The sequence below is a fragment of the Hippichthys cyanospilos genome, chromosome 1, assembly GCF_059441005.1.
Source record: "Hippichthys cyanospilos isolate Australia breed blue-spotted pipefish chromosome 1, RoL_Hcya_1.0, whole genome shotgun sequence".
Lineage (NCBI taxonomy): Eukaryota > Metazoa > Chordata > Actinopteri > Syngnathiformes > Syngnathidae > Hippichthys > Hippichthys cyanospilos.
In genome coordinates, this window is record NC_142369.1 from 12,584,631 (window position 1) to 12,597,494 (window position 12,864).

At 39.0% G+C, this 12,864-nt stretch overlaps 1 protein-coding gene across 20 annotated transcripts in view; it reads right to left on the reverse strand.

Annotated features, from left to right (window-relative positions):
• Positions 1-151: 151 nt before the first annotated feature.
• camk2b1 (calcium/calmodulin-dependent protein kinase (CaM kinase) II beta 1) overlaps positions 152-12,864 on the reverse strand; it is a 42,733-nt gene continuing 30,020 nt past the window's right edge. For 12 of the 20 annotated variants that reach the window (XM_088418562.1, XM_088418503.1, XM_088418528.1 and 9 more), the window contains 6 exons: positions 12,173-12,217; positions 11,560-11,608; positions 4,207-4,282; positions 4,036-4,130; positions 2,978-3,214; positions 152-1,878 (listed from right to left, as the gene is read on the reverse strand). In XM_088418562.1, coding sequence (XP_088274688.1) covers positions 2,982-3,214; positions 4,036-4,130; positions 4,207-4,282; positions 11,560-11,608; positions 12,173-12,217 — 498 coding nt within the window. In that variant the 3' untranslated portion in view covers positions 152-1,878; positions 2,978-2,981. Of the gene's footprint in view, positions 1,879-2,977; positions 3,215-4,035; positions 4,131-4,206; positions 4,283-4,807; positions 5,009-6,734; positions 6,879-11,559; positions 11,609-12,172; positions 12,218-12,864 lie in introns of all 20 variants that reach the window. The other 8 variants (XM_088418544.1, XM_088418577.1, XM_088418536.1 and 5 more) reach the window with 2 other exon arrangements.

Below are 12,864 nucleotides of genomic sequence, written 5' to 3' on the forward strand. Positions count from 1 at the left end.
AACAGTTTTTAAAAACATGACAAAAACAAAAACATGTTTTTGTAAAGTGTAATGATCAATTTTGGGAAAAACTCAACTATAAAAATGTTCTGCTTTCAAATAACAGTACGTTGTAATCTGATGAACATTGGCAGCAGAGAGCAGTAGAAACTTTCTATGTCAATGTTGCCATTTTATTGAGAACACCTTTTAGCACAAGTTGTCCAAGAAACAGCAGAAAAGTAGTACAGCAGAATACAACAAAATTGCACAAAAGCGTCACCGTATTGCACAGGAGAAAAATGGGGGGGGGTACACAAGCTTTGCAAGGTAGAAAACACGAGAAAAATAGATAGCAAGCGAACGCACCACCGTCAAGTGGTAAGGATGGGAAGCTGTGCTTTTGTGCTTGACTGGTGACCGTGACTTCCCTCAGTACAAAATCATCACTTTATATATTCATCTGCATTAGATTATCTGGAGACAAAAATAGCTATATGTTATATATAGTAAGCAGTTTAAATGCCCAAAAAATAGATACAGATTAGCCAAAAGGTTGACTATAACTGTCAGGATAAAATGCGATCAATATTTTTTTCAAAAATCAACACTAAACGGTTTGGGTAAAAAAAAAAAAAAAAAAAAAACGCTTTTGAACATCTAGTGGTCCTAGATAGTCCCTTAATTAGTTCAATAAAGTTTCCATATAGGGAATAAACGAGAGAATTTCCTACTCCCCAATCACAGGGATTTAGACTTATCAGACTTTTAGGGATCTATGAAAATTCAAGGGCATAAAGTGAATGATTCCTAACACAGCCAATGTGAGCCTTATACTGTAAACACATCAAGAAAGAACAACACGCTTGGACTGTACATGCTGATAGTTCTTTTGCTTTTTTTTTGTTGTTTTTTTTTTGTGGGGGTCGGGGGTGGCGATGCAATTGGACCACTGAGGTCCTGCCGCGAAATGAACAGGAAGCTTGCAAATGAAAATAGTCCCCTAAAACGTTTGAAGAAGCGAAAAGAAGAAAACGATGGGCAAAAATGAGGCGTATTAGATTGGCAGTCGCTGCGCTGTAGAAGTGACTAACATTTGCTAAACTAAAGCGACAACACGAGGATAAAGTGCTCCCTTTAAAAATGGTGTCATGTCCTTTTAAATGACACTTTGATCAAATATAAATATTAAAAAAATAAAATAAAAAGAACCTGGACAAAAAAAACAAAAAAAACTTGACTATAAACTCACAATTTTTACCTATGGGTCAAAGATGAGAAAAACACATTATGTTCAGTTATTTCTTCAAATATATTAAACTCTTATGATGGATGCTTTGTTTTGGGCGTTTTTTTTTTTTGTTTGGCACATGACGCATTCACCTATTACATGTTAAAAATATTCATCACTTTTCACGTGACGACACTGGCCTAAGCTCACCCCCTAACCCTCACAAAAACAAAAGAAATCACATTCAAATATAAAGCACCCAAAGACATGATGGATCCGAGTGCAAGCATCATGGCCAACATAAGAAGCAAATTACAAAAACAACTGTATATTGACGGATAACGTTCCACTTAATAGCCACTGGGGTGCATGCTTCCGTAATAAAAACAAAAGTCCTTAAACTAGAAACCACTGGCATCCATCGTTTTCATGGTACAAATGACATACTGTATACAAATGCGTAATCATGATTATTAGAATTCATTATTCGAATAAGGACTTGAAACTTTACATAGTGTTTCCAGTGCAGTGACACAAGTGTGTGTGAGTGTGTGTGTCCTGTGTGTGCGTAGTTCCTGTTAAAGTTCCCACTCGTGACGCTCTTGATTATCCTCGTCGACCTCTTCCTCCCTCCTGAAAAAAAAAAAAATGGAGATTCTCCCGCACACCTGACAAATAAAACAGACAAAATTACTGCACAGGATTCCAGGCTAATTTCTGCACAGGATTTGGTCGCACACTTGGGGAGGTACACTGTGCAGGCAAAATGTATCGTCCAAAACTTGGACGACTGATGAAAATAAAAATAAAAAAACCCAACAGCAGCATACTATGACTCAAAATGTAATTATTAATATAAAACATTTTAATGCCTGTTTAACCCATGTGGCATTATGTTACAATATTACGGAAATTCCTTTCTATGACATCATAAAATAAACAATGGGGAAAAAACCCACAAGGGAGCTGAAATTTCCAGCTAAGGATTAACACGTAAATGTTCCAAATGCGATGATTCTGACACTTCTATGTGATTGTAGCTGGACGTGCGAGATTTTGTGTACAAAAATAATCATTGCCCAAATTTTGGACCATATAAAATCATTATAATTACAATTTTTGAGGTGCATTTTAATAGGATTTATTAGGTTGATTTTCCTGGGATTTTTGCAACATTCCGTTGAGCAGCGGTCAAACTGTCAGCAATGAAAAAATTCTTTGACTTGTGTTTCACCTCAAGACAGTAGGTGGCGGTAGCGAGCAGTTAATGGCTATGTCTGAAAATGCCATCATCACGTCACAGACCATGCAATTTTTCAAGTTTTTGTGGGTGTTAATAAATTTAACCTACATATGTATGGATAGAACTGATGCCACTGAACAATTGTGAGTAGCTGAAAGAACGAAAGTATTCATAAATAACATATAATAATTACGCCTTTAAAAGCATTTACAAAATTAGGAAAAAAAAATGCAACGTCTATTGAAGTTGGACTTTGCTTGACACCTTTGGAGTGTGAAGTGACGTGGAGAAATAAATAAATAAATGTTGTCGCGTCCATTTACGTACAGATTATAACATTTACTTGTGTTGTGTGACTGGATGCCATTTTTCGGGCCCTGCGGTATATTCTTAGAAAACCGGAAAACCAGCAGCATTGCTGAAGCTAAGTAAGCTTACAATAGTTTTGCCAGACATTATTTGGGCCTTGATGGCGATCCGCCATCCACATTCTTGGGTTGTTGCGATGAGGACGCCGCAGGTACCTGACTACTGCAGCGGTGCGGCAGGAGCTCCGGAGCAGTGGAAGTGTATGTTTTGCCACTTGGCGTCCCTGCGGTGCCACACCCGGGTCTCCTCCGACTGACTGGATTGCGGCCGACCCTGCCCATCCACAAACTGCGTGAGGCGGATGTACGCGATGCAGGCGGCGTCCTCGCCGATCAGGTGCACGTGCGGGTTCAGGATGGTGGTATGGATCGGCTTGTTGTTTTTCGACAACACTGGGCGGACGGACAGTACGTTTGTTACAAACGGTATCACTTATTAACACTGGAATAAAAAAGGAAGATACAAACTTGCTAACAGACTAACAAATGATCTAATCCTGTCAAAGTAACAGTTTATTGTGTGTGTGTGTGTGTGTATATATATATATATATATATATATATATATATATATATAGTAATTTATTTACAGTAAGTTGTTGGATCCATTCCGTCTCAATATGTTTAGTTTATTTTTTACCTGAGCATGGCAAAATGCTTTATGTTTTATGCATAGATATTTATTTTGATATTTTGTTGATACTCTATAAACAAGTATACAAGTCTATGGTGTGATTAAACAAGTGGTTTCCATCATCATATTGCCCCATCTTGTGATCAGATCAGTTATAGGTTATTTCGATCGGTCCCAAAACTCTTGATCGTGCACAGTCAAGTACTGTAACCAGCTCACTAAAACGAAATGTAAAAAAGCTTAACAAACGAGTTAGATAATATAATGACTAACAAACAGACGATCAATCTAACTACCTAAGTGACTAACGAGCATGCAAATAGACAAATAGACAAACATTAAACTGTTTAGCTGACAGTTGAACAAATGAACAAACTGACTGACAGACAGCCTGCCAAACTAATCAACTTAACTGTCTGACTTACTAAACTGGCCTGTCTATCAAAAGTCAATAATAGACTGACAGATTGTCTAACTTAACAGTCTGCCTAACTAACCAATGAAGGTGTGACATGAATGACTGCGCTAAAAAATCATGACTGATTACATTTCAAAGAAATGAGATTGACTAAAGGGTCTTACGATTGTCAAAGTAGAACCTGTGGAAGTCCATTCCCTCCACCAGGTTGCCCAGTGCCTCGGGTTCAAAGGAAGTCAAGCCTGGGTCGCAGATTTTGCTACAGAGGGGAAGTTGGGACAGTCAGACGATGTCATAAAATGTGGAAAAGTTGAAGGTCACACAGGCAGACTCACGCGTAGGCCTCAAAATCGCCGTTGTTGATGGCCTCGATGAGCTGCTCAGTGATCTTGATGATTTCCTGTTTGCGGGCTGCAAAATGAAGCAAATGCTTTTAAAAATGAAAGAAATAGGATGCCGGGATTTTCATGCTTGTTGTTTCAGGGTCAAAATGATTATGCAAAATCAGACGACAGCAATCTTGTACAATTTCAACAAGAACGTCTCACAAAACATCAAGCTGACAAAAAAATGAGTGATTTCGGCCTATTTTAATATGTAGCTAATCTTGGGCGATTAATCTGGTCAGGCCCCAGTCACAGCATAAATTATGCATTGCAGTTAGTTTTCAAAGCGTAAGTTCACCCCCACAGTAAACGTACTGTGTGGTTTCCGAGGAGTAAACAGGAAGAAGATGCACCGGCGGCGAGCCGAACCGTCGTGACAACAAACACGCGCACGCAGAGTTATTTCCTTCTGCCGATATCTACTCAAAGCGAACAGTCCTGAAAAAACAGGGAGGTAGCAACCACAGAAGAGGAATTCTACCCACAATGCCTTGCTGGCCAAGCGCAACCAGTGACATGCCTGCACGCCAAAACCTCAGGACGTACTTACACTGGGAAGAGGAGGATGAGGAGGAAGGGCTTGAAGGGGGGTGAGGGGGAGGAGGGGAGGTGGCTTGCGCAGGCCTGGCGGCCGGGACCGAAGCCGGAGCGGCCTCTGCTTCGGGAGCGGGGGCGGGGGCGGGAGCGGGTGCTGGGGCTGGGGCTGCCTGCGTCCTACGGACGCTGCTCACCAGGTCTGTTAGCCGGGACACTGGGCAAGATGCCACAAGGGGGGGACATGCAGTCGACAATTGGACTAGAAAAAGTCTACACACCCTTGTTCAAATTCCAGGTTGTTGTGATTTCAAAGTAAAAACATGACTAAAAGACATTTTTTAAAACTTTGTCTATCATTAACGTCAACTCTAACTTTAAAATTGAAAAAATGTCTTGGAAATCCTTGAAAAAAAAAGGGCCAACAAGAACACGTGAACTTTACCTTTAAATATTCAGAGACTTTTTAAATGTTTACAGGTACTACTGTACAATACATTATCTGACTTGTTTATTTTAAGTATTATTCTGACTTTTCTCCCACCAAGCACTCATAATAATAATGGAAAAAGTTTTCAAAACGATAGATCCCAAAAGCCCAGCATTTGAACAGGGGTGCGTGGACTTTTGATGTCCATCTGTTGGCCAGTCTTCTTTACAGTCAGTACATTGGCGAGCATGGAGATTGGATAGAATTGTAAAAGCAAAGTTGTTTACAAAATCTTAATTTTACTATATTAATGTTATAGGGGAAAAAAAAGGAATAATTATATTAATGCCGTTTTATGAAAAAATATGTATGAATTTTGCAGGATTAAAGTGATAAAAAAAAGTTTTGTAAAAAAATTTGAAGGTGAATTATGATGTGTTATGGAAAAATGTTTGTTGCAATTATGAATGAAAAAATTAAAATACTATGGGAATATTCTCATAATATTGGAACAAAATGTTCTGATTTTGCGTACAACTTCAACAGTCGAATGAGGTTATTGTAATCAGCACCAAGTGAGCTGGATTTGTTTGTTGAATGTGTTTTTGCAACAAACCTTGTGGGAGGGAGCAGTAATTCGTATATGTATTACCGTATTTTCTGCACTGTAAGGCGCACTTACAAGCCTTAAATTTTTTCAAAAGTTGACAGCGCGGGCTTTCGTTTTTGGGGGACAAAACAAAATAAATAAAGCAACTTAATCCCCATGTAAATTCTTCATGCTTACTTCTGCATTTCAGTTATGATTTTTTTTTAATTCATTTTTTTATAATACCCTGTTTGAAATTTTTATAAGCTATAATGCTCCAATTTTGAAGCAATTTGTATGGGGACAAAGCACAAAAAATCTGAGTTTTTGTAAAATGAAAAGCATGATTTTATAAAATAAATCCAGAAACTGTTTTTAAATTTAAAAAAAAAAACAATATATATTTTTGGAAGCAATTTAATTAGAAAATTTAGTATTTAATGGAATCAAAATGATATGATTTTAAATTCATCTTGGTATTGATGTAAACAGTCTTTTAATATCATCAAGAGGTATTTCTTCCCCATTCTTCAGGAAGTACTTTCCACAAATCAACTTTATTCTTAATTTCTGAGTGTCTATTTATAAAGTTTGACTGAATTGTTTTCCCTTTAATGCAGCTCCATCTAGTGGATGCATGATGCAAACCTAGCTATTATTGTAGCTTCTATTCAATGTGCCTTATAGTGCAGTGCGCCTTATATATGAAAACACTTTTAAAATAGGCCATTCATTGAAGGTGCGCCATATAGTGCGGAAAATACGGTCATGCTGAAATGGTATGATTTCAAAATATACTGCATGTAAGATTTCACAATATTGTATATATAAAATTTCAGTTGTCATTTTACGAATGAAAAAAACAAAACGCTAGTTTAGTGTCTTCTCCATGTCAAGGTACTGACTGTGGTCTCGCCCACTTACTCTGCATGGGGACAACAGGGTTGTGTGTGGGGGAAGGGACAGGCTTGGAATGGGGGGGCGGCGATGCAGGGGGGGCTTCTCCGTCAAAAGTTGGCCCCGAGCCCCTGCGCACGGAGCCCAGCAGCTCTGCAAACTTTGCGGCGGCTGGGTGGAAAAGGACGCAAATCAATGCAAACGTGATCAAAACTGGCCAAGTTTACAAACGTCCTTGAGAGAGAGCCGCTGAATTATGACCCAGCAGCGTAGGTGTGAGGAGGAGGAGGAGGATTAGAAAACACACGAGAAGAAATACCAGGTTTTTTTTAACCTTGGAAATACCATTATGATGGATATATGTTTAGCTAAAAATAAACATTGGACGTAGTTAAAAGGATTTGAGAGATGTTCTCGTGTCAAGGCTGTGTTGGCAAAATCAAAGTGTGCACAAGAAAACACGGAGGAAAAGGGCAAGGAAGGGAAATAACATTTGCATGTACCATGTACCCCAAAAAAACAAAACAAAACCATAAATTGTAATACTTTTAACTAAGGCTGACAAAAAAAGATCAATTAATTGCAGTCATAGTTAAAGCAGTATGTTTTTCACATAAATCTTTTTCAATCTCTCACTTTATGATTTCTGTATGATTTAATTTATTTTTATGCAGCACGCTTCTTTTGTTTGAGTCGCTGGTGGTTGAAAAACAAAGGTAGACCACAACCTTGAAGTGGACACTGATTGGCTGTCATAATCTGATAGGCGCCTGTTTTTGGGAGGGCAGAAGGAAGACATGCAAATGGAGGCGCATTTGAATGTCGAATGGTAAATTTAACTTTAAAAATCAACCCGACGGCCCCTCTGATGAAGGTTGATGCGCATTCTTTGTAAGGTGCTTGCTTACCACAGAAGCAGCTCAAGTTTAGCCTGTCGCATTAATGCAAAGCGGCCAGCTGCAGCCACCGCTTAACAATAGCAACAAAGATGCTAATCTAGTAAACCATAGCAAAACCCTTTGCAAAAATAAACTCAAGAAGGACCCACGTTTGAGCAGGTCTGCGATGGACAGAAAGGACTATGTTTTATTTTAACATTGTTCTTAATTATTTGCTGATTGACACAAACAAGCGGCAAATTTGGCTGTTTTGAATCCAAAACCTGTCTGTGCTTAGAGAAGTGACTGCTTTCCTTATATAAACAAAATGAACAGGTCTTCAATCAATTATAAAATAGACAAAGGTATACACAAAATACCAAGACGTTTGAGAATACCATGAGAATAGTCTCTTTAGTGTGGGAAAACTTCTAATATTTTCTAACCGGTAAACAGACATACGGAATTCCTCCCTTTTCTACAAGAATATCTAGTTATTTCACTCAGTTTCAATCCCTCGGGCAACAATAAGCGAAATTAAAATGAGGGTAGAACAAGAAGTCCTGGGTTTTTTCTCAAACCAAAAAAAAAATGCCTTTTTTCACCTACGAAAATGACAAGGACACAAATTGCCATCACAGAGCCAGAACGATTAAACTAAAATCCAAATGTATGCTAAGTGAGAAAGCCAAATTCGACTTACATGTGTTTTCTGGCCTAGGAGTAACCAGAGCGGCTCCAAAGCCCGCGTACGTGTTGAGTTACAAAGCAGCTGTCCAGCCCTTACTAACGACAAGATCTAAACAAGACCGCTGTCGCTATCCACCCTTTAGGGACCATCTGGGTGCGGAGTGTGGTCCTGTACCCGCCGCACCGTCGTCGGGTTTGTCAAGTCTATGCCAGGAGAGCGCCAAAATCTCTAGGTGCGATGCCTTTGACGCCTCCCCGGCCGCTATGTTGCCGCTTTCCTGCCACCAGGGCTAAATTAAGAACGCCCCCACCCCAACCCTTAAACCCCCCTTTTCCCAAGGTGCTCTGCAGAGCGAATCAAGTTAGTAATGAGGGTAGGGGTTCTTAAACATTTTGGAAAAAGACTAGAAAAAAAAAATCTTTGTCATGTAAGACATTTCAGGGGTGAGAGTCGTACTTTTAGCTCATTCTTGCAGAAATAATCAAACATTTCTCACATAATATGGTGTTTGGGCTGAGCAAAATAAACGCACGTGTTCCAAATAAGACAAACATTTTGTTTTTTGCTTTAAATCAAATTTTAAAGAAAGCGCTTTCATGTGCATAAAAGTATAAAATAAATATGTGTGTGTGTGTGTGTGTGTGTATATTATATATATATATATATATATATATATATATATATATATATCCAAAGCAAAGCGTTTGAGCTAAGAAAGGTAAATGCATACTGGTTCCAAATTAAAACAAATATTTTGCTCTCCATATAGTTAGAGAACAGTCAAAGCTAATCAATCAAATTTTATTTGTATAGCCCTAAATCACCGAAGTCTCAAAGGGCTTCACGGATGAAAAGAGGTCACGTCAAGACTTCTTTCGAAAAAAGAAGTCATACAGAGACATCTTTTCGGTGTAAGGTACACAACAGCATCCCCTGTCAAAGCTCCCAGAAGGGGAAGGAAAAACTCAAAAATCCCAATTTAGAGAAAATTAGAAACCTTTCAGGTCTTTATTGTCTAAACAAATTTCAGGAGGGAAAAGTACTCTTAGTTCTTTAGTGCAGAAAAAGCAAAAATATTTCCGATCTGCGCAGCGTGTGAGATTAGAACAGAACTTGCATAGTCAGCACATGTGTTCAAATGTTTGTCAAACACTTTCTTTTGACCATGATTGAATCTGTTGAAAACAGTGAATGCCATTCTGCGTGGTGAACCCTCACCAAGACGGCGGCGCCATCAAAAGATTACCACTTGGTAGGATTCTACCAGAAGGATGCGAGGAAGACATAAACAGTACTTGTGGCGCTGCTGAGGAGATGGCATACCACATAATGGCTTTGACCAAGGTTGCTAGGGAATTGGTGACATAGCTGCAAAGCCTTTAGATGGAAGTAGAATGAAGGAGGAGGAGGAAGCGAACATTCTGTTCTGTACACTTGGCACCCAAATGATACATCTGTGACCTCGTTTAGACGCATTGTAGTCAGCTTGGATGCGGTGGAGGTGTGTGCTAGCTTTGAAAAACGGAGTAATGGCACGTGTATGCAATGCAAATGGATGTTTTCTACCATGAGGTTTAGTTCAAAATGGGGCCGGGCGATACAGGCCAAAAAAAGAACTCCTTCAATCATTCCGGACGATTACGATTTTAATGGAAGAAATAAACCCAACAAACATTTATTGAAAGGTTTGATTTCATTTAAGAAAGTCCACTGGATAATATTCAGACAAAAATAAGCAATACTGATTTAAAATGGGGTTTAAAGGGACACACTATAAGATTTGACAGTTTTTCATGACGGGGAGCAGTAGGTGCTGCTTTTACCATCGTCCATAGTTATAAGAAACATGGCAGCCTCCGGAGAAGTGCCACCCCCCATGTAATATCATTTAATGATAACTAGAAGATTATATTTACTATATTTAACATACTGTTGGTTGATAAGAACACATTTATTTGCGAGTTTCTTAAATTTATAATTATTTCATTGATTCATTCTTAATGAAAAACAGTCTAAATCTTACACAGTGTCCCTTTAATATATCATCATAGCTTCTGCATAACTTGCTGAAAGAGATAATCGGTTTTAGCTGTAAAAAGTTCATATTTTGACCAATTTTTTGATCAAATTGTTTTTTATGGACAATTGATACTTTTAAAAACACATTTTTCTATTTACTGCCGACTAAAAATGACATCACCTGTGCTCAAGGTTTGGTAACGACCAATCACCGCTCACCCGTTGGTGACATTCATAATCTGAACCGTGATTGGTTGGTTGTTGCCTGAGCCAGGACATTTTCAGTCGACAGGAAGTTTTAAAACTACTGATTCTTTGTGAAAAAGAATTTGGTCTGCAAATAAACTCGTTTGATCAAGAATACAGAATTGTATATTTTTAAAGATCCAGGCATATAATTCCAAGTACAGTACAGCACTTATATTTCTTTCAAATGTTAAGCTAATGTTGTCTAAAAATCTATAGTTAAATTATAGACATATCATCCACTCTTCACTGCTAAAATGACTAAATAAGTAGACTATCCTGTTAAATGCCACAATTAAGTAGTTAGCATCTATTGGAAACAGGTCTTGTAAACCAGCCATCCCGTATCCTGCCACATTTGCAAAATCTTGATTTCACGATTTATCTCTATTTTAGCTCAAATCTTCAGTTTTTAAAATGTTGAAATAATTAATTAATTGGATTTCTTGCCCAGCCCCAGTTTAGCGTCGTACATTTTGGAAGAGGGAGTCCGGCTAATTTGTCCATCAATTAATACAGGCGCCTAACTTCAGTGACTTCAGCTTAATCCAAGGGTGCAAAAAGTGTGAAACGGCTGAAAATGTTATTGTAGCTAATCAATACTTTCTTGAAAAGTATTAAAAAAAACACACACATTTTATTGAAAGGAAATGTGGTAATATTCGCACTCATACTGTAGCACAATATGACCATGCTCCACCAGGGGGCAGCTGGACTCAATTTTTGCATGGTATACCCACCAAGCCTGTTCAGCTAGCAAGTTTATCAATACTGTACTTAAGTCAACAAACAAGTGGCTACCTTGCAACAGGTTCAACCATTCAAATTCATTCGCTTGTTGTCCACACTTGTCGTTATTTGCATTCCCATTCGCTTTTGCATGTGTTTTGCTTATTTAGCTACACCAAGGGGCACAACATCGGACACAGCTGCATTGTGTGTGTGTGTGCATGGGTGCGTGTGTAAGGAGATGGAAAATTAACCGTGTGCATTTAAGTGTGAGTGTGTGTGATCTTACCTTTAACATCTTCATCCTCCACGGTAGTGTTGCTGCTGTCCGATGATTCCTGGAGATCACACACGCCCAGATACGACTTTGAGGATGGAACTACAGTATTCACATGCAGTTGAGTACATGGATATACATACACACATTCACTCAAATCACGCACATGTGGTGTAATGGCAACACACATCGATTGGGGGGGGGGGGGGGGGGGTTACACTGCTGTTTAGCTGCCACCCTAATTGACACACAACTGAGCTTGACCCTCGTAGAGCTATGTCGCTTTTCAAGTTGACACCAGAGCAGCAAGTAAGCGTTAAAGATAAGTAAGTCTGAGTCTGTTCATTACTGAGTGAGTGTGTGTCTTTGTGTGGACCGCAATCTAATACAACTGGACAAATTGAAAAGCAGGAGGCACTGTTACCCAACAATATGTACTTCATCGCATACACACACATACTCACGAACGAACCACCACACACACGCGCACACACGCGCGCACAAATGGGGAAAGCACAGTTCACAGATGAATGCAGGATGGAAAGAAAAACATGGAAAAAGGAAAAGAAAAGATGAAGACAATGCGTGGTGAGAATTTGTCAGAGGGTTTAATGTGGGGGTGTACCTTGGTCCCGTCCACCGGGTTATGGATGACGGTGGTCTGAGGCTCCTGGAGTGGGGAGAGAGGGAAGGAGGAAGGTGAGAGGGGAGGGATAGAGGATGGAAGGTGTGAGAAGAACAAAAGAAGTGTGGAGTAAATTGAAACAAAAATAAAAACAAGGAAACCAGGAAGTAGAAGAGAGAAAATGATGTTAGTGGAGAAGAAGAATCCATCAAAGTGATCGGCGGAAAACTGTACACGCACGCACACTCATGCACACACACACACACGCACAAACACACACACACACACACACACACACAGACCACACTCACACATACTCAAATTAAGCAATTTCAGGAATAAAAGGTTAAATCAATAAAACAAATATACTCACTAAACAATGAACAAAGTCCACTGTGATACTGAACCACCATCACAACATGTTACAAACATGTACAGGTATGTGCACGCTCATATGACAAGAGGTGTAATACAATCACATAATCATCAGAGCAGATCGCTATGTTTAGCAGGAATCTGGGGTGGGTCACATGACTGCTGACATCATAAGAAAGGAAGCTAACTCTCAGCTGTTACTGATTTAAGACCTTGCCTGGCTCTTGACCTAGATAAATGAACATAGAAATTAAATCAAATTAATGACTAAAATAAAAATGTAAAAAAAAACAGGATGAAACTGGATGAAAATTGAC